We start from the raw sequence: 23,316 nt of genomic DNA on the forward strand, positions 1-23,316 counted from the left end.
TCCGATGCATCAGTTCGGTTTTGACACAAACTTTCAATAACAAGTGCAATATACGGTAGAATTTTTTGGACAGACATAACTGGATTCACCATTGAAAGATTAGTTATAATGCAAGATCTGCATCATAAAATGGTTTTATTCATTAATTTACAGATATAATTGTATTTTAAGCACATAAGGATATTCATTTCCTCAGAAATGTCAGTCAAATTTGAAAGATTTGTAAAGGTATTGAAAACAGTAATGCACATTAGTATAGTTACAAAATCCCTTGGAAGTTATTGTATTGATTGATGTTCATAGATTTTCAATAAAACAAAACTCATTATTTAATTATTCAAATTGTATATGTAGAGGTATATGCACCAGAAGTAATTAACCTTTAAATAAATGTTTCCATGTTAAAGGCTTCTCAATTTTAAATATTTTAGTTGCAAGTCTCACTTAACCATTCTTTCTGCCACAATGAATGTAGTCAATTTTCTAGCTTTTTAGCCGGGTTTGTTTATATTTTCGTCTTACAAGTTCTCCTACAATTTTTCTACTCCAGTGTTCAACATAACAATTAATGCCTTCAGTTCCTATAGATCCCATTAGTTTTTTAAACTGTTTGCATGACTTTGCAGTTTGAAGGTTAATCTGCCACAGATATATCTTGAAGTTCAAAATGTTGTACTTACCATAAACATTACCATCTAGGAATCAATAATAAACTATACTTAATGAGCAGATTCAGTATACATGAAAATTTAACTGAAAGGTTTCTCATCATCCTTTAAATACTATATCCATTGTGCAGCTAGTATATAAAGATTGAAATACACTATTGGTGCATACTGTGACAGGAGCTATCCTAATTCAAGCATTACATCTCAAAATATTTTCTTGTTTTTCCTTAAGGAAAAAGTTTCATAGTAACATGCAACACCTCTAATTTAAATGATAAAATTTCAACATTGTCTTTTGTTATATAATAAATTGTAATATTAAAACTGAACATAGAAGAGTTAAAATTATTTTGAAACTGTTTAATTTTAGAGCCAAATATTCATTAATTCCAACAAAAGTTTGACAAACTTCCCCAACCTACAGACCTGAATCTTTTTTCCATGCACTAAAAATTCAACTGAGCAAATGAGTTTCAGAAATATACTGTTCTGAACAACTTTCATAGCCCTAAAAATTAAAGAAAGTATTATAAGTTCATTAGCAAAGTACATAAGTAAATAGTATTTTGTACCACAAAAGACCTTTTATTGAACAATAGAATCTTTATTCAGAAATAGCAAAAGAATTTTTGTGACACCTTTAAAAATAGGTTAGAATGTAATACAATTTTAAGCAAGAAAACCACCATATAAAATTAAGAGGGCAAAAGCTCTCATTCAAGAGGAAACTGTACAATTCTTAAACTACTGTACAAGGTTCATCACAGAACTTAAAAGTAAACTGAGTAAAGAAAACGATGGTCCATGTTTCACTAGAATATGTTTACCCATCTATAAGAGAGATGAATAAGGATATTTATCACAAGCTAAATATTTTGCATATATACATAAATAATTATTGTAGTGTTAACTAAGTTTAAAAGAAAAGAAAAAGATACCAGTTTTGTCTAAGTATCTAACAAAAAAGTTTTCTTGGTTAAAAAGTTCCTCCACTAGAAAATTGCTTATTAAATTATTCTACCTAAATGAGCAAGAAGTTGTGTGTAAGTCTGTGATGATGTTTTTCAACTTTGACTTGCTGCTTCTCACCACACAGCATTGTTCCAAACTGTTGGAAGTGATTTACAGCTACAGTACTACATGCAAACATACACACATGCCTGTAAAAGGAAATTAACTGCAAAATAAGTGAAAATACAAGGCTATCAGACATTTTATACAATTGGTCCCCCATGGGGAATAATACAAGTCTCTATGTTGCTTGTTGGAGTGGACGAAAAAGGTCAGGAGAGAGAGAGAGAAAAGAGAGATATTCACTTTATTTAGTTGGAACACGTTTGATGTTCTTACTCATCTGTTCTTCTTCTGCTAATTGTTGGCGAAAAGAGGTGACTTTTTCTGTAGAGAAATAACAATGCATTCAACAATTGATTTCTCCATAAAATTTGGTCTTTAGCAACACATGAAAAAATCATTTTCTCTTGTACTCAAAATTAGTCTTAGAGATGGAGTTTCAACCTATTTATAGAATAAGATTACAAGTAAATTCACTGCTTTGTATTACTTCCTAAACTGAAAATTGTAACCTTCACATTTTTATCTTTGGAGTTTACCTACATCTTCGTGTAAATGCAAGTGAAATACTGAACATATATGATGGCATTCTATGCCCATCTGACATCACCCTCTTCAACTGTGAGAAAAAATATTACAGTCCAAAAACTCATTTAAATTACCTTTAAAACTTGCCAGAGTTTCAATCTTCTCTGATAACAGATCTTCCACTTGCTGAGCATAAGCTGTTAAACAAAAACAGTCTCTCTAAGAGAATCAACAATAAATGTGTTTCTTCTAATTTATGCCCTAAGTTTCCTTTAAAATATTCATTGTTCTTGATAACTTTTGGTCAGTAACTAAATTCAAAATATACAATCATCATGCGATAAATTATGATGTGTTTACGAAAAAAAAAAAAAAAATATATACACACAGTAAGTTTAGATTTTTTGAGCCTATACGTTTGAGTAAATGTTAGAGCCATACAGCATTGCAATAGGTTATTCCTCTGACTAACAGGGGTTTCCCCCCGGGGGGCCGCGAAGCCTTGGCAGGGGAGTCGCATAGCCTTGTTAGAAGTAGCTTGGGATAACATTAATTTTATTTCATCAATTACATTTTCATGTTGTGAGTGTCAAAAGGTTGGGAACCCCTGGACTATAAGGTCAGTGGATTATATCAACCTTGTGATCCAATAGTGATGCAAGAGCATTTAAATGTTAAAATAAGGTGGTCAATCTACACACAAACATTCAAACTGAAGATGAAATAGATTGAACTGAACATAATACATCATTTGACTGATTAAAATTTTAACTTTGTATTGTTTATAAGTGGTATGGAGAACTACTGGCAACTTGTTAAAGAGGGGATGTTGACATGCGAGGTATGACAATGGTTCCAGTTTATGGCTCCATTAACAAACAAGATTGAAGATAAGAATTAGGGTTTGCCTTAGCAATATCTGTACTATAACAAATTTAAATTTTATTCCGTACTTCTCAAATGTATGGCAAATAAACTGACCTACAGAATGGATCTCATGATTTTCATTGTGGAGGAGATTGAGGATGTTTAAAAACATTTTATAATAAAATAAAAAACTTAAAAAAATTATGATATTAAAACTAGATTTATTAAATTACATTATGATGCCAAACTTATTTGTATATGTTGATAATAAAGTACTTTACGTTTGAATGCAACTTTAAAAAAGTCATGAGATGCTTACTTTGACCTACCAATAGTGAGAGGATTAATGTTTTTTTTGTACTTGAAACTGTACAACATACATTCACTCAAACTATCATGAGAACTGCAATTTCTTATACAACAAAATCACAAAATAAGTAACAGAAGAATGGAATATTGGTTAACTTATGGGCAGTATTTTAAACAAGTGCAACTTTCTAAATATATGAAACATACCATCAACATCATAATCAACTTCGTTTGCCATGTTCAGCAGGCTGATATCAACTTCTAACCACTTATTACTTGCCTAAGTAATAAAAAAAAAAGAATTGTTGTTTACAAGTAAATATTTACCTCTACAAGCAATAAAAGTTAAATAATTTTGTTCAGTTTATTTAATGCTTGAAATGGAAAACTTTAGTAGCAGTATGGAAAGCCAGTACAGTTGTAGAGTTTTTAATAACCCTTATTTTACTTGACACTTAAAACAGTTATAAGACCTTGAGTCCAGGTGAGAATTAAGTTCTTAGCCATATCATGCACAATGTATAATCACCATGATTGCTGTCCTAGACTAGTTGTCTTTGAACATAATTTTTGCTTCAATATCTTTGTAGAAAAGTCCATCAGTTTTTTTTTTTTCCAGCAACAATCCTGACAAGCACTTTTAGACAATGTTCAAATGTATTTTTAGAATAAGTTAACAATGGGTGAAGAAAATGGAGTTCAAAACAAATGTTTTCTCCAAACAAAAAGCACACAAATAACCATAAATGATTAAAAAAAATTAAAGTGATGGCAAAAAATATAGATTAAAATACGTTTGCTATGCCACGCAGTCACTTAACATCTCATTTAGAGCACTGATTTTTATACAACTTTTTTAAATAAACCACCAAATGTTCAATGCAATGTATTGCCTTCAGTTCACATCTGGTCCACAATGAATTTTTAATTTTATATTAAAAGTTAAAAACTCATTGTAGGATGCAGCCAATAGACCATACTTTGCACATGTCTGGTTTAATGAATGAAGCAGTGGCCTTGTATTTTTTAGTTTTAAAGTGACAAATAAAATAAAATATGGAATTATAAAAATGCAAAAGTAATAATAAAAAATGATAATGCTTAATGTCTGAAACTTCAGTTAAAATAACATTAGTAAGTGATACATCAGTCTTTCAATTTCTCAGTTATTTTGGTTCAACAACATGGAATTTTATGTAAATGTAACTGATATATTATGAAAATTGAATAGTACAGGGCTATTCAAAGGTCATATCCCATAAAGGATTACATGGAATGTAATGAAACATTGCATTGCAACTGTTCTTGTTATTGCAGTTTTCAAATTCTCTGTACACTTCCTTAAAGGAATGTATATTTTAAACGGCCCTGTGTATTAACAGATGACCTATAAAGTAGAACAATGAAGATTGTCAAAATAAAAAAAATATATAAACTGAAGAAAAAACAACTGAAAATGTTGCATTTACTTAAGTACAAAAGCAAAAAAAACAGTAAGTAAAACAAAAAGTAGTTTATTTTGTAACCAGAATAACTTTGTATTTTAAAAGTTTAGTGTCCTTTCTGTTTTTATGTTATTTTAAATTAAGTTGACTTATTGGTAGTAAACCTGTTGCAAACACCCCAAAACAATACAAGGCTAGAAAATATTAACAACTATCAAAGCAAAGGACAACTCAGACCCTTTTATATTGAATATCATTGTTAAACTTATCATATTCAAGCAACAATTTAGTTGAAAATAAAGTATGTTTATTGGATATTAATTAAAATATGTGTTTTTTTAAAAGCATAAACTAGATAGTATTTAGAAATATAATTTAAGTCTCATGCAAATTTTAGGAATTGAGGAGAAATATCAATGGTATCCTATAGTCCAAAAAGAATTGAGAATTACAATTTGTTACAAAAGTTACATTGCACATAGTTTCAAGGTCAATTAATAATAAAGCCTTTATAAATGGACAAATGTTTGTCTTACAGTTTATTAGATTAAATGCTAAGCTTACATCAACAACAGTTTTGTGTATGTCCAAAATCTCCTCTTCCATCTTCTGGAGGTGAGATATTGTAGCATGGAATGTGACAAGATCATCTGAAAGCTCTTCCTCCTGACAGAAAAATAAAGTGTAACATCTACTATTGGATATAAAAAATATTATTAAATAACTTATATTTTATTCAACAATTTTCAAGCATCTTCATGCTATTTGTGACTAAATCTCTTTCTCTTTTTCACTTATTAGCTTTAAACTTAGTTGAAATTCTACCACACTTTATATAAAACTAACTATAATCCAACACAACAAAAATAAAAACTACAGTGTAAAGGAAGCATATGTATGCTCTGTTAATTGTTGCAAAGTCTAGTTCTGTTATATATGTTAAAATTGTCATAACATAATAAAACACAATTAACTTACATTTTTAGATCTCAAAAGAGCAAAATCATCATCATCATCTTGTGTCATCATCTCTTCATCTTCATTTTGATCAGGTCTAATCTCAGGGTTTTCAGGATTATCCACCCCTAATTCTTTTACCCTACAATAAATAAAAAAATACTATAAGTGATAATTGTTTGGTTAATTGGCATTTAATGGCATAAAGTAACGAGGCCATCTGCCACAAACAGGTGATAAAAAAATGAATAAATCTTTGCAAAAGAAAAAAGGAATTGTTTCATTTCTTTTGGAAGTAAAAATTCCATGAAGTGTTAAGAAGGTAAAAAACAATAAAAACATAGCAACAAATATACAACAGCTAAAAGTAAACAAGGTAAAAACAGTATGTGCTAAAATATGGGATTTCTGCTTTGTTTTTATTTTTGGTGTTGTTGAAACCCCAAAAAAAAGGTAAAGCCTAAGTAGAATTAAAGAGCCAATAGCCCATAAAAAGCTAAAAACACAGTCAAGTAGGATAGTGTCACTGTCACCCATGACACTATTCAAAGTCAATGGTACATTCTGAGTGTAAACATATCTAAAATGGTGCAGCCACTCCCAGTCACAGCAATGGCACAAGAGTAAAATGTGGGCTATTATGACAAGACCACACAATGGTGCATCAGTACCAGATAAAAGAAAATGAAGTGTTACAAAACTGTGACCAACACAGAACTTTGTCACGAGAACTTCCTCCTTACAATCCCTGTGGAAACTACATGGCCAAAGATCAATTGTAGGTTAGATCTGGAAAAGCTTGTTGGAATGTTCTTCATCCCAAGCCAATTGCCAACTGGAGTGAAGCCAGACCTTTATCACAGGACTGTAGTCCATACACAGAACAGACCCAGCAATAGTGGCACCACAGCAGACACACATAGCTGAGGTGTTGGTGAGCTCATTCCTCTGAATGCCGATGTGGCCCACTATCTGTATAAAATGGATATAAGCAGATGACAAAACAAAATTGGGCATGGTGGTTCAAAATGTTAAGAACAGGATAGGTCACATGAAGCAATTCCAGCACCTGCAGACACCTAAGAGAGTTTGTGTAAACAGTATAGTCAAAGTACTGGTTAACTTCCACATGATCCAAGGCAAGAGAGATGGCATACAATGTAACACTGAACACAAAAAACTGTAACAGGGTCTGTACACAACAAGTGAGCTATAAGAAACAATGGCAGAGCCCACAGAGCTCCATGACTTTGAACCATCTGTATATAAAAGTCACAAAGAGATAATTCGAGACATTTGGCAAATAGAAGATGGTACTTCCAGTCTGGAGTATCCACCTTCTTCAAGGGACTCAAAGAAAGATCACACATAGGACTAGTAACATGCCATGGAGGAATGGGCCAAACACTAGACTCTGAAACATCATCTAATGCCAGATCCAAGTCAGTCACATGTGCCCCCAGGTAGAGGTCAAAGGTGGAATAATGGACCATCTTTTAATGAATGGAACAGGCCACCAAGGACAGAAAACACAATCCTAGGTGAGGTGCTTTAGCAAGGAACACACTTTAGCAGTATACTGCAGAGAAAGATGCAAATGTCAAAGATGTAGAGGTGGTAAAACTCTGGACCAGCAAAATACAGAATGCTCCCATACAGAACCAAAGCCCCTCAGGGTGAATGGGGTCCAGTATTCTAAACACAAAAATCCTGGCTAAACCATAGACAAGAGACCTGTAACTGGGTTTTGATCTTATGAGGGCACAATAGATCTTTAGCATAGAACACTGATCAGCTCTCCAAGAGGTGGAAGAGAAGTCACAGAAATTGTTCAGTGCCATGGTATCCCTGACACAAAGCTGCTTGAAGTGTGTGGAATAAAAGTCACCCTGCAACCAAAAACAAGTCCCAAGAATTTCAATTCTGGCACCACGAGAAGAACATTGTCAGTAGGAGTGGGGAGATCTCTGTCAGAAGATGGTGAGTGTAGTGACTGTGGTCATGACAATGTAGATTTGCAACTGAAGGACAATGGAGAAAGACCTCAGCAGCCACCAGAAACAAAAACAAGAGTTGGCATGTACTTGTCAATTTCCTTTTTCACATAGGGCAACAAGCTCTGAAGATAAGTCTGAAAATGACTCTTCAGGAGGCACAAAAAAGTCAGTTTGCACACACACCAAAGTAGCAGAGTGGAAGACAGCACCATAGGTTTTTGTCAAAAGTTTCAGTGCCGCAGGATAGGACATGTTGTTAACAGTATTCAAGCACTGTACCTCTTTTCCCTCTACCCACTTGAGACAAGAATGAGAATAGGAAAGTGGAGGCCATAGCAGTTAGGTTCCTGGTCACATATATCTGGGTCATGGTCTTTGCCACCACAACAGGCTCATCAAGTGGACATTCAGATCCTAAAGGAAATCAACTGAAAAGATGTTTATTTTAAATTTCACACAAAGCTATATGAGGGCTATTTGTGCTAACCATCCCTAACTTTGCTGTCAAAAAACTAGAGGAAAGGCACCTAGTCATCACCAACCACCACTAATGAATAGTGGAGCTGAAAGTCACATTACAATACCCCCACAGCTGAAAGGGCATACATGTTTGGTGGGACAAGGATTGAAACCTGATGACCCTCTATTTGCAAATCAAGCATCACTTGGCCATGCAAGGTTCAAAATGTGATAAAATCCTGGTACTTATAAAGAATGGGCCTCTCTTCTACAGATAAAAAAAAAAAGAGAAACTGTTTTTTAAGTGACTTATAAACCAATTTCATCCTGCATCTTATCATAATCACATACTGAAATATTAATTCTTCATACTTCATTAAAGTTAATCATGTTTAAAAATAAAATATTGAACTAACATTACCTATCTGCATATCGAAGGGTATTCAATGAATGCTCACAGGAACTCAAACCAGGAGAAATCATTGCTATCTGTATATGAGAGAACAAAATAATGTAATAAGAAAGTAAAATTATAGCACAGCAGTATGTTAAATACACTTTTAATAGTACTGAAGGAAATCACAGAAATTAAAAACATTTAAAAAAAGTTTCATATCCAGATTGTGATAAGACCCAATAGATAGCAATGTAATAAAGTAGTGTTTCAAATAGAACTTCCTTTTTCTCTGTTATACAGAATGTGTAGAACACTGTCTAAATTGTAAGTTTATAATAGTTGGGAATTTCTCTCTAATACAATACATTTTCAAAGTTGAAGTTTTATAGAATCAAAGTTTGCACAGTGTGGCTCACCACTACTCTTACAATATACATATAAAATATCATGAGACAAAATATTGGTAACTTTTGCCACTAGATTCTCTTACGAACTCAACTGCAAATTTCAAATATCAAACCAATCAAGTCACTGCTACAGTCTTTACGCTAAAGAGACAATTTAAAAATTACTTACATCAGTTATATTAATGAACAGAAGCTTACTATCAAAGCTTACAAATCTTTGTCTCATAAAGAGGCTGTGCATCTAAGCATACATGATTTCTAGTACTACATACAGCATTTAAAATTACAGCAATTTCAAGTGATATCTTACAACAGTTTACAACATTAAACTTTCTCTAACCATTAATTTAGGTACCAATATATTAATTAAACTCCTTTATACTGTTAAGTCTATTGAACAGCACAAGAAATATATTAATAACTCCTTTATACTGTTAAGTCTATTGAACAGCACAAGAAATATATTAATAATTCCTTTATACTACAAGTCTATTGAACAGCACAAGAAATATATTAATAATTCCTTTATACTGTTAAGTCTATTGAACAGCACAAGAAATATATTAATAACTCCTTTATACTACAAGTCTATTGAACAGCACAAGAAATATATTAATAATTCCTTTATACTGTTAAGTCTATTGAACAGCACAAGAAATATATTAATAACTCCTTTATACTACAAGTCTATTGAACAGCACAAGAAATATATTAATAATTCCTTTATACTGTTAAGTCTATTGAACAGCACAAGAAATATATTAATAACTCCTTTATACTACAAGTCTATTAAACAACAAAATGTAAATTCAAGCAAAAATTACTTGCAAAGTATGGCAGTATAAAAAAGCAATTTCTTTATATTTTTAATGTATTTATATATAGAAAGTCTAGCTGATGTGTGGAAAGAATTTACACTTTTTAGCATCATGTCAAAGTCAAACATAAGTTGTACAAGTGAGATAACAGTTTGTTCACAATAATTCTGTAACAATCTGATTCACACATCCAACATGTATTTGACAATAAATCCTCTTAAACTAAACATATAGAAAGTTTAGGTGAAGAATGTTATTCAGTACTTTTTTTTTTTTATGAACAATGTATTAAAGCATACCTTAAAGTCTGATGAGACCATCTGTATGAAAAGAGGTTATATGTTATCTTATGAATTATTTGGTTCAGTATACTTTTTGTTTTGATTACTGGTCCTCAACAATCCAGGGTTCTAGATTTTAATAGTATGCTGTACATCTCTTTCAGTATAATTTCTCCCCTTCTTGTGAAATTTTGAGGTAAGTTGTTTCTTGTGTTTTTCATGCTAAATTACTTTAAAACTTCTTAGTTTGTGTTCCTACATTGTCTGGTCATTTTAACAGGATCTTCTAACTAATGTTGGGTTGTATCATTATTTACTTTGTTAACATCTAGAAATCAGTGTTGCCCAGAACATACATAACCAAGAAGTTATCTTGTTTTAAAAGTAGTTCATTCCTCGAGGATTATCACTTGTAATCAGCCCTCTACCACGACAATTCCCTCCTATTACAAAAACTTACTAAAATGTACATTCACAAATTTGGCAAACTTTTAGTAAACATAACAAGTCTGTTGTACATACAAAAAACAGGAATTGTAATAAAGTACTTAGTACTTACCAAGTCAATTTGAGTGCAAGGTAATTTCAGAGCTAAGAATAAAACTTTTTTCATCTATAATTTTCATATTTGCATGGACAGCATTGTGTAAAAAAACACCTATGAAGTTGCAATCATACCACACTAAATACACAAGGTTGTTTCAATGTAGAAAATTAAGTACCGTGACAAGTTTTTTTATATATTTTGTTTTAAGTTCTCTTATATAACCTAACAAATTTTTAAATTTTCGCATATTACTTACCTTTTAGAAAATTAAGTAACAATGAATAAAAGAAAGTTAATACATACATCTGAACTTAGGTCTTATGACATTGACAGCAAGGCACTTTTTAGTTTTTGTGACTATGTTGTCTATAAAAATCATTAATATTTCTTTCAAATATTCATGTTAGAACATAAAATTATCATGTATAAGAGCAGAATATTCTATGCCTATTTCAGTATAACTGGCTTTCAAACTGTGCTTTAAGTAAGCTAAAACATATCACTTAGCTGCTTGAAGCTGAACACTAAACTGATGCTGAATATACACTTACAAGTGATAAAACAAAATAAACTGCACAACGAATCTTGTATAAAAAAAATCTGCTCATTCTTTTATCTTTAAATAATCCAATAACAATATCAGAAAAAAAGTATTCACATTTTCAGAGAAAATAGTATGAGAAGGGAATCTCATGTAAGTTTGATATTATTCTTATATTTAAGTAAACCAAGAAGTCTGGAAGTTCTAAATTTACATTCTGATATCTTCATATTCATAGCACATATTTGTAATTAGTTGAACTTACAGAAAATCACACAACTGTAAAGAGGAAACCTAATACAGACAAGTTGGATCATAGACATGTCACATAGCACAGAGAAAAGAAGGTTGGAAATTAATTAAAATTCTCTTTTGAAATTAAAGCCTATAGAATATCAAAATAGAAATTACAAACCACTCTGATACCAAAGATGTAAAAAAAACAATGATAAAGTAATCCCTCACATAAAGTGATTGGAAATAGAAAAGCTTGACAAATGTCAAATGAAGCTACTCAAACTGGGGCAAAGCATGATGCCTGTTGCACTTTACCAGCCCATCCAGTCATCTTTTCCCCAAGTTTTGGGAATACAAGAATAATGCTTTTGCTTTTTGGTCAACAACAATGCATTTATATGATTCAAATAATAGTTTTATACACCAGATGTTTATAAAATGATGTATTCCACAACTGTACATGTGTGTGTGTAGAGGAGATCCTAATAATATGGAAAGTTGTGAAGATGTATACTCAATAACATTATTAATCCCTGTGAAGTTGTTAAAAAATTGCAGTTCTTGCTTAATGTTAAAGGGAGACTGCAATTATGATATAAAGTTCAGATTATGAATTATTACAAATATCTGTTTTACATATAATACTGTTTGATGTGAAATACTTACCATACATGTACGAGAATTCTCTCCAATGAATGAATCCCTCAAAACCTGGGTTAGTTTACTTGCTCTGAAAGGCAGATGAGCTCCTTTATGCCCCAAAGCTCGAATACACTCCTGAAACAGAAAATAGTTTCAGAGCTCGACTCATAAAATTCAATGCAAAGCATATTAATCTTTTTTATTGGTTAAATAAATCGGTCTGTTAAAACAAAGGACAAGAGAGATATGGTAAAATTAGTGACCAAAAGTCATTACCAGAGTTAAATATTCACATAGCATCTCATTAAAATACTACTTCCATACTCCAACTTTTTTGAAATGTATTATTAATTTCAGACAAAATTAAAGAAAATGGAATTTGTGCATAATTTACTACACTGCTAAGTCCACAGTACTGTGTTTGAACTATTTTAAATACAAACACAGCACTGAAGAATGTACCTAAGCAACAAAAGATGAGAAGATGTTAAAATATGAGGGTGAAATAAAGAAACCTATGTTAGTATTATAAATTAAAACAGTGAAATATGAATCAAAAGATAGATTGGACTATTTAAGAAATGTTTTTACCTTCATGGCTTTGTTTTATTGTTGTTACATTTCATCTTGAGGTACCTTTAAAATTCTATAGGTCAGTCTGACCACTCTTATTGAGCTTATCTTTTATAACAGTCGATCTTTTTCATTTATATTATTCAATTATTTGTTTTTATTTTCATCGATAATATTAAAACTCCCCTTTTATATACCTGGTATAAGTAGGGTCAATAAATGCATAATCATAAAAATGTTTAAAAAAAGCCAAATAACAACTAAAAAATTCAAACTCAAAGTGATCATTAAGAGTGAATTTTATGACCCCAAAAGTATTTTTGAATGAAATAGTTTATTTTATGCATCAAAGTATATGAATAATGCAGTCCTATACATGAAAATACTCATATTCACATTACCATTTTTTCTTGTATTTCAGCCCATCCTCAGTTTATATTAATGCATATTTTGATATGTTATGAAATACTGTTAAAAACTAAATTGAACATTTAAAACTGTGAATTTAATACTTTAATATTTAAAGTTGTGATAACTCAAGGTTTTCTTTTTAATCATCTTATCTACACATGGACAAAATGTAAAACACCTACTATCTTGTTTCTGTTGCCCTCATAACCCAACTGACCTGAAAGTGATGTAAAAATATAATTTTTTTCTATATATACTCTTCAAAAAAAGAAATGCAAAAGGGATATTTTTGTTATTTTAAAGAGAAATATATGTAATAATGTTACAAGCTTAGAGTATGTGATGTTACACGTGTTAAGGCACTGATTGTCAGACCAAAATTACAATAAAAGTTGTGCACTTTGAAAACGGAGGAAAACATCGGATTTTTTGCCAAAACGCATGCGTGTCCAATAAATTTGTTTGAAAGATCTGCATGTTCTGCAAGTGCAACATTTGCAAAATCCCTATAAAAGTGATGGGTTCTCGGTTTCCATAGCTCAGTGTTAAGCCACCAACACGCAATACAGTTATGCCAAGACTGACTGAAGCACAACGCAACAACGCCATTGATCACTTGGAAGCAGGCAAATCTCAATCAGATGTTGCCAGAGCTGTGAATGTCCACCCAAGCACCATCACAAGGCTATGGAATCGTCACCAACAACATGGATCAACTTGTGACCGTCCACGATCTGGCAGACCTTGTGTGATCGCGCCCGCACAAGATCGCAACATCCAGTTACGTCACCTTTGAGATAGGACCACCACTGCAACGTCTACTGCCTCAACCACACCAGGGCTGCGTAGGATTTCCGATCAGACCATACGCAACCATCAACGAGATTCTTAGGCCCCATGTGCAACCCATCATGGTGAACGTCAACAACGTTTTTCAACATGACAACGCCCATCCTCACACAGCCCGACTCACCACTGTCTTCTTGAGACACCACAACATCAATGTTCTTCCCTGGCCCTCCAGATCACCAGATATAAACCCCATCGAACATCTTTGGGACGAGTTGGACCGACGTCTACGACGGCGACAACCTCAACCGCAGACTCTACCTCAGCTTGCAGCAGCTTTGCAGGCTGAGTGGACAGCTATTCCACAGGATGTGATTCGTCATCTCATCACTTCCATGGGCAGGAGATGCCAAGCAGTTATTGATGCTCACGGGGGGCATACTCGTTATTGACGTTGAGTGACGTTAAACTTCACCTAGTGAGCGTGGACTTCACCTTTGCAGACTTTGGACGTTCATCAGTGAACGTGCAAAGTTTCACACGTCATACAGAACTACCCGGAATAAACTTGTTAACAATATGTCTCGAATTCTGCCTTTTGCATTTCTTTTTTTGAAGAGTATATTTCAATGAGTTACTACTTGAGTAGTAAACCTGATAACCATTTCTGATTTTCCAGTCCCATTTTAGAAGTTTCTGTTAATAATTTTTAACATTAACATAAAGAACACGAAAATTTTAAAAAATAAAATTGCTCAAAGACCCAAAATAAAATATATAAAACTTTTCACTTAGTACAACTTTACAAATAAATTCACAAAAAAGTACTAAACATTTAGTGAAAAGTTTAAATATGTTGTTTGCATGTCATAGTCAAAAGATAAGAGCACAATTTGTTTATGAAGCTCACTGATCTCCGATGCAAATCTGAGAGCTGAAGCAAGAAGCCATCACTGATAAGATACAGAAAAGGTCTAACCTTAAGTGCTAGCAAACTTTTATTGATTTCTGCACCCTCCATTCTAGTCTGCCTGTTTGCACTAAGGGTGTCTGCTCCACGTTCATTCCCTGCCAGGTCTATTAAGGAAAACTTTCCGTGAAGTCGACCTGTCATCCTAATGGATAAAAATATATAATTAATCTTGGTGAAAAAAATAAGAAGCTTTAGTTAACAAAAAATAGCTATTTTTCAATTTCATGAATAACATGGATATATTGTTGCAGATTAATGTATCAAAAACATTTTACCCTAATCCACACGAGCTCCATTTCAAAGTTAACTTTTTTCTCTATTATATCCACAAGTCTGACATCTTTGTTGACTCGTTTAACACAGAATCAGTAAATTTGACCAACTACATAACATTTTTTGTACTCATTTAGTCTTTACAGATTTGATACTATTAACTTTTAATACACTGTGCATATCTCCACAATTTGTGGCAATCTTTCAGTTAACAACACGAGTCTTTCATGTACATTTAAATCAGTGAAGTACTTTTAATAACCTCCAATAAAGATTTGTACATGAATACATTGATTACTTTCAATCGTTTGTTTTCAGTAACACTTTATATTTTTTATTATTTTCTCTACCTTCTCTCTGTGCAGGAGTGGTCAAATGGACCAACTTTGTAACTAACAAGAAAAGAAATAAATCTAAATTACCCCTTTCTTCTTTCTAGAATGATTTCAAATTGTCACATGAAACTTCATTCATTTATCCTGAGTAACTTTAAACTTATAACAGAATACATATCTATAATTAAATTTTACTGTTTTATTAGTTTTTGAACTGTGTAACTACTTCCCTCACTATTATAAATTGTAAATCACTTGAGAAAGGTGCAGCTCCCATGCGTGACTCATAAAACATTTTAATATTTTTATTATTTAATTTACCTGATCTAATCTAAACTAACCTAAAAAGATATTTTTTTTAAATTTTGGTTACATTTATAATAATAAGTAAAGAATAAACATGAAAAGCAAGAATTTGCTTACCCAGTCTTTTTTCTTACTGTTGACTGTCAAGGACAGTTAAGCTTGCTTGTTTATACTAATGGTAGTAATGCACTAAATTTTTATTTAATTAAATAACGCATCAAAGAACATATGCTGATAATATGAAAAAGTAGACAATTTCCACCAACTTTCTAAACTTCTGTGGCTTTCTAAAATGTGACAAGAGCTATTACAAATTCATTCAAGCTATTCATTAGTTTTCCCTCTTAGCAAATTGATAATTATCTGTTCAGTACACAACATTAAAGAATACATTCATTTAATAAATGAAAAGCTTGTTTTTATATTGGTTATGGGTAATACATAATTAAACATATAAACAAACTACTAACAAATCCTGAAAGAGAGCATGTGACAGGTGGGTCTGGTTTTCTATTTTACAGGTCTGTTACCAAACAAAATTGAAGGTTATAAATAGATTTATTTGAGCAATGACAATTTTATACTGATTAATTTACATTTAATTTCATACATTTTGGAAGGGTGGTGGAGAGAATAGAGAAAAGAAGATGCCGAGAGAAAATGTGTTACACACTGAGAAATTCAGGGTTGTTTTTTTAAATATTTCCTAGTAGAATTAAGTATTTAAAACTTGTATACTATTAAAATATGAATTATTAATTGGAATTTATGCTATACTAATTGGTATAACTTAAATAAAAAAGTTTAATAAATATTTGATTGTAAGACACTGAATACTTGTTGTGCCATGTGCAGTAAGGGTACCCGTGGTGATAGGGTCAAGTAATACACAACAAAATGCCTCATACACAATTACATGCTTGTATATTTACCAATGTTTAAAACTGCCATCATATTATTGGAATAGTTTATCAGTTAGTGTATTTAAAGCCTACATAAGCCACCTGTAAAACCATTCATAATAACTGTTTTTATAAACAGAACAATTATCTATTTTTAAAAATCAGTGGGTTAGTTAAGTACCTATTTACCATTACCAACCCATGATATGCAAAAATGACACTTTTACCATTAAAAGAAATAAACTGCTAAAGTGTTAATTCTATGAGTCTACCTCAATCTTAATACAATGTTTGTTTCTTATAGCATCTGCACCCACAGCATTACAGAAACTAAATTTTCATTTACATTTACTAAAAAAACTAATTTCTGGAATACAGTTAGTGGACAACATGAAGAAATTAAAAAATTCATAAAACATCTGTACAGAAGAGATTATAGAACTAATGTATATCAATACCATACAGCTTATGATTTATTCAGGTCCTTTTTTAAATTCCTTTATGAATACAATAATTAATTTTTACCACAAGTAACTGTACCAGTAAATTATGGTTAAACAAAGCTGTTTATAAAATTATTTTTTTGCTGATCAAACTTCTTATCATATTTATATTTTCACTTAGCATACCATAGGACTAATACTACTTCAAGACCAGTATATAAACCCATTAAAACAAATTGTTTACTGTCATGTGGATAAATTACACTGGATGGAACTGATTAAAAGTATCATTACTGGCTGTTAGTAGAAAAGAAATTGAAACCTTAATTTTCTTCCTCAAGGGTAACACTTTATTTAAAATATTACATATAAATGGTACTTTTTCTGAAAATGAGCTACAGGGTAAACACATTACCATTCTCAAGATGACTGCAAATAAGCAGAGACATTTGAAAGTCAAACAAGAAAATTTTGTGCTTTGAAATTTAATGTAAAATGATAAATTCTCAAAAATGTGGAAAAACTTGCTTATCATAATAAGTTTCACAGAATTACTGAAACTAACTGCCTAGATATTTAGTTTTGTATATGTGTGACAATAAACCAAAATAATGAGTCAACATCTGGAACCTTAGTGTGATGGAAAAAAAAACAACAAAGACCAAATATTAAGTAGGTGTATGCAAATGCAATAAAGAAAACAAAAATGAATACACAATTAAAAACACTTAATTCAGACCAATCTATAAATTCATGTTATAAGCCATAGATTGGTCTGCTTTAAGTATTTTTAACTGTGTATCTGTTTTATGTTTATGCACTTTTTAAGATATTGCTCAACATGCAATAAACAAAATGTTTTCTTTAATTTGGCATGTTCAGTTAGAGAAGTGCATTTACTATAATATAATAATATAATTAAACACTATATTTATAATGCTGTAGTTATTTGTGAAGAAACTGAAAATAAATCTCTTAAGCTTTAGTAAAGGGGTGGAAGGGAGTATAAAAACTAATTAGAAGTACACAATAACTGAAATGTGAACACTTAATGGGTTAAATGTATCTACTACATACAAAGGTTTCTCTAGATATTGTATTGTTTCTACCACAGAATTATAGTCTGTGTTATAAAGAACATATCCTAAATATGAACTTAAAAGGAAATTGTTATTCACTGTCTTCAACAATTATAAAACTCAAATTAATTTTACCTAATTTATAATTTTCTGGACTATGGTCTTAAATGATAAAAATGAATATAAGCAGTCTGTACTTTTCCAAAAAATGGCATCTACTTATATCAGTCATTCAAATAATGGAATAAGAAATTAATGTTATTATAGATACACAAAAATATATTTTAAGTTGTGTGGCTTCCTCTCCCTCTTTTCTATAATTTTTTTGGAACATATCTGACCACCATTTTAAACACCATGAAGTTGTTTTTCATTAGGCAAAAAATATTTGGGTGGTTATACATATTACTTATATAATCTATATTTTTTATTTGAAAAGGAAAATAAATTTGAATATTTAGAGAGAAAGTAATTCCATTATTAATTACCTCTTTTTTAAAATAATCTGGAAAACAGCATGCGACCTTGACGAGTGCTGATTGGCTGAAGTCTGCCCTGATGTCCTGCATGAGAAAAATTTAAGTTCATTTTGTGTTTAGGCTATATTAACTCAAATGTCATGATAAATTCTACACATTATAAAAACAAAACTACACCTGTACAATATATTAATATATTATAGCTTTTATTTCTAATGTCGTTGAATTAAAACTGTTATAGTTAAAGACTAAGTTTTCACTGCATTTTTCTTGTATAACTTAATTTAAAATGAGAAAGAACACCAAAATATTTGAATTTGTGGAAATGTATTACAGACCTGATGGGTTTCTTCAAATCAGGTTTAATCAAAACCATTATTAATTAAATACTGAACTACTAATCCCTAAAGTACACACTCCTCTCACCTTCACCCAAACTAATCTTACCTGACACTGTTACCATGTTGAATTAGCTTAAGCACATCATCCACACATTCTACAAGGTTTTCCTGAAGGCCAACAACTTGCACCTGCTGTTTGCCATCTTCCAGGACTCGTAATTTAGATTTATTATTCAACAAATCAAACACCTATGAATATACATGTGAAAACAACAGACTCAGCATAACATATACAGATGATAAATTTCAGGGTTAACCACACTTACTACACCGAATTCAAAAGATTCATTTTTAACATAAGGAAAGGTTTAAGATACTTGCACAAAATCGTATATTAAAAACTGCCTTACACAAATCATTTTCTCAACAAAATGTAAATTTCCTACTGCCAGTAATCTTTTTAGATTAAATGAACGATGTGATAAGGCTTAGCTGATTTCAACTCTAATATAACTTCCAACTGAATCATTTACACAGTTTGAAGTAAATGACATTTTTCGGCCTCAGAGTTGAAGCCTTTATCAAATCAGCATGGTACAGCTTATTTTTATAGCATGGTCCTCTTAGTTAGAAATTGTTGTGTTATATTATTAGCAGATGTGTTTCTTGTTAGTGTGGCTGTGTTTCTTAGATCTGATATTCATATTTCAGTAAGTCCAGATCACTTTGGTTTTGGGTAAGAAAAGTCCCAGAAATTCTTCAGATATACACAATTGTGTGAAAGATTGTTTTTATACACTGTATTGAAATTTACACTTTTGGAAGGTTTTTATAAATATTTGAAAAAAAGGTTTAACTTAGAATTTTTAGAAGATTCTCTGTAGTTTGTGCCTTAGTTCTGATATACGTTAATGGTGGAATTAGGACTTCTATGATTCTGATCAAGTGGTCATATCACCTTAAGGTATTTAGATATTAGGTTAGATTTAACCAATGGTCTGAAAGTTTTTTTCCTTCTTTTATTCAGTTTTCTTTATAAAGTTTAACTCTTTCAACACAGGCTCAGTCAATCTGACTGACCACATGACCTCTTTGTACTCATTTAATGTCTTTATGGATTTAATACTTCTTTCAACATTGTGTGTATGTCTTTATAAAATTTGACAGTCTTTCAGTTAATATTATAAGTACTTTACATACAACAATCATATTTTTCAGTGAACTACTTTTAATAAATTAAATTTAGGTTTGAACATTAACATATTAAGTAGTTGTTTTGAATAGTATGATTTTCATGTTAACATTGAAAATACTTTTCTTAATCTCAAAAACCTCAAATTTCCTTTGTGCAATCCATAAAACCTCCTATATACATTTCAAAGGTTTCTTTTCACTAACAATTTAATTTTTATTGTATTGTTACCTTCTGACTTGTGTCTAACTACTATCCATGCTATTATAAGTTGTAAATCACTTGGAGCATGTGTGGATCACATTATACCATTGAATTACATTACTCACATGTTCCTTTCAAAGTTGCCTCATTCTTTGTGAAACATTATGATATTTATTTTACTTAATGTAATCTTAATTAACCTAAAAATATCCCAATTTTTACATTTTAGTTGTTGTTTTGAATTAAGCACAAAGCTATACAATGGGCTATATGTGCTCTGCCCACCACAGGTATCGAAACCTGGATTTTAGCATTGTAAGTCCTACATTTTAGTTACTTTTGAAATAACAAATAAAGAATAAACATGAAAAACAAGAAATAAAGTATTTACCTTATCTTCTTTTTTCTTGCTATTGATTGTCAAGGACATTTAACCCTCATAACATTTATATAAGGTTATGGGTTAAAGGCCATGTAAATCACCTTTATTGACTTGCATTCAAAATTTTATTAAACTACTATTTTGTGATATGTCAATAAGTTTGGAATCAAATTGTAGATTATAATTCAAACTTCATTGTTAAATTAAGAAATTAACTCGCACATAAAAGTTAATATTACAAGAACACAAATATAAATGTAAGGGAGTCTTCTGATATGTTGAATGCAGCAGTGTTTAAAATTAGATGTTTATGTCAGTATACTAGGCCTACAGTTTCGTACAAATTTGGAACTCAAATTATTAACATTAGCAAGCTGGAACATAAAATAAGAACCTGATATATTTTTATTTTGCTGAGATATGGCTTATGTACTGAATCAAACACAGTGGTCCTGTTAACCTCTTTCCCTCATGGAAAACGGTCCCCTTATATACACTTAATTCAATATATGACATGTGAATAACTAACAGCTTATAATGCTCCCAAAGTGGTTTTCTCAGCCATTTTAATCTGTGAAAAGGCTACTGTGTTCCTTCAATCCAAATTTTCAAGGAGGTATGTTTTGTCTTTAGTTTGCTCAAAGTTTCATATTTTTTTAAATATAAATACATCTTACTTACTAAGCTTAATAAATTAGTGGAATTCTATGGTATCAGTTTAGTTATTCATTATTTTTTTGTTATTCAACTGTATATCTAAAACTAAAAAAAAAATTTGTTTGATATCCTTCACATGTGTAGCAACCCTATGTCCAACAGCAACTGAGTACAAAAGTTATAGCGAGTAGAGATAGTTATTTGCGTTACTTCTTGATTTATTGTTCTATATTAAAAAAGTTTAATAATTTATTTCTAAATAGTAATAATCTATATATCTTTAACTAATGTATAATAATTTAAATGCAACTGTATATTACAAAATACTAGTCTACTAATGTACAGCAAAAACAGGGAAGACTAAAGGTCAGTGTTATATTACTGTACATGTAACATGAGTATACATACACTGCATCGCTAAAAGTTGTGTAATGTTAGCTAAGCATGACTGGAAGGTCAATATATTAAAAAATGATAAATGTATATAGCATTATGAGACTTAAGCTGCTTAAACATTCATATTTTTGTGTTGTAACATGTAGTCATTCTGGCACGAAAAAAGCATAATTTATATTTATTTCATAATTGTTTTCATGGTGGTTATGAGGTAAGTCAAGTGACAGTTCCCACACAGAGAATAGAAAATAACCAAATATAGTCTTACTGAAAACAAACATTTGAAATGTATTTAGGAGGTTTCAGAGATTATACAAACATTATTAAAGTTTTTGGAACAAAGAATGTTTTAAAAATCATAATAAGAAATCACTTTGCACTCAGACTAGTACTAAAACAGACTATTTTCACAAACATTTAAAAAATATATCATTTAAAGAATCTGATTATTTGTATGCAAAGTACCTGTAAACATAACTAAATATATACCACACTTTGTGGGAATAAACATACTGTACCAAAAGGTACAGTGAAAACACTAACATGTGCAAGTGTAACTCATGTATATTACACTAAGCCCATAGCAAAAAGGCTAAGCCAACTTCTTTATGCTAACAGTAGTAATGCACTAAATAATTTTTATTTAATAATGCACCAACTATACAATGCAAAAACTATACAATTTCCTTTACCTCTCACAATTTTTGTTAAAAATTTATCCAGTCTAGTCATTAAGTTTCTCACTGGAATGCTGGTTGTATACTGAGTGAAACTGACTCTCTGTTCAGAACACAACATTATGCAATATACTGGTTGATAAATGAAAAGCTTGACTTTCTATTGTTTATAGGTAATATATAATTAAACAAAAGAGAACTATCAACAAATCCTGAAAGAGTTATCTGAAAGATGAACAGTAAATTCATAGCAGGCATGAGCAGAGATTCAATAAAGAAACTTATTACTTGTGTCTTTTGAAAATACATTTTTAAGTACAGTCTGTGAAAGACAAATGATTCATAAATAATTCAAATATGAATCATACAGACATTCAAGCAAACAAAGTGTAAGAGAGATTTCTGTATACAAAATAAAGTTATACATGAAAGTATCTAAATATATACTATATATAAGGAAGAAATTAAATATTTAAATTATTTTATCTGTAAGAATAAGTTATGGTCTTCTGTTAACATTAAACCTACTTTTCCACTATATATTTCAAAAAAACTGGATGTCACAATCAAATCTTCACTTTGGTATTTAGCTGAATTCAGAAACCTGAAGACATCTTTTGCTGTACATGAAAGAACAGAATGTCAGATATTATCAAACCAAAATAAAATATATTAACATTTGTTTACTGCATTTTTATATCAACTATTCAAATTTTATTGACTTAAATAC

The 23,316-nt window shown here is 30.9% G+C and overlaps 1 protein-coding gene across 1 annotated transcript in view; it reads right to left on the bottom strand.

Annotated features, from left to right (window-relative positions):
- Positions 1–1,251: 1,251 nt before the first annotated feature.
- The window catches only part of LOC143223993 (kinesin-like protein KIF2A), a 65,165-nt gene continuing 43,100 nt past the window's right edge, over positions 1,252–23,316 (bottom strand). The window contains exons 13-23 of the mRNA XM_076452458.1: positions 23,115–23,206; positions 19,185–19,327; positions 18,747–18,821; positions 14,927–15,062; positions 12,199–12,309; positions 8,726–8,793; positions 5,870–5,990; positions 5,456–5,557; positions 3,654–3,726; positions 2,405–2,467; positions 1,252–2,066 (exon numbers count right to left, since the gene is read on the bottom strand). Coding sequence (XP_076308573.1) covers positions 1,987–2,066; positions 2,405–2,467; positions 3,654–3,726; positions 5,456–5,557; positions 5,870–5,990; positions 8,726–8,793; positions 12,199–12,309; positions 14,927–15,062; positions 18,747–18,821; positions 19,185–19,327; positions 23,115–23,206 — 1,064 coding nt within the window. The 3' untranslated portion in view covers positions 1,252–1,986. The remainder of the gene's footprint in view (positions 2,067–2,404; positions 2,468–3,653; positions 3,727–5,455; positions 5,558–5,869; positions 5,991–8,725; positions 8,794–12,198; positions 12,310–14,926; positions 15,063–18,746; positions 18,822–19,184; positions 19,328–23,114; positions 23,207–23,316) is intronic.

This window comes from Tachypleus tridentatus, chromosome 8, assembly GCF_004210375.1.
Source record: "Tachypleus tridentatus isolate NWPU-2018 chromosome 8, ASM421037v1, whole genome shotgun sequence".
In the NCBI taxonomy this organism is placed as follows: Eukaryota; Metazoa; Arthropoda; class Merostomata; order Xiphosura; family Limulidae; genus Tachypleus; species Tachypleus tridentatus.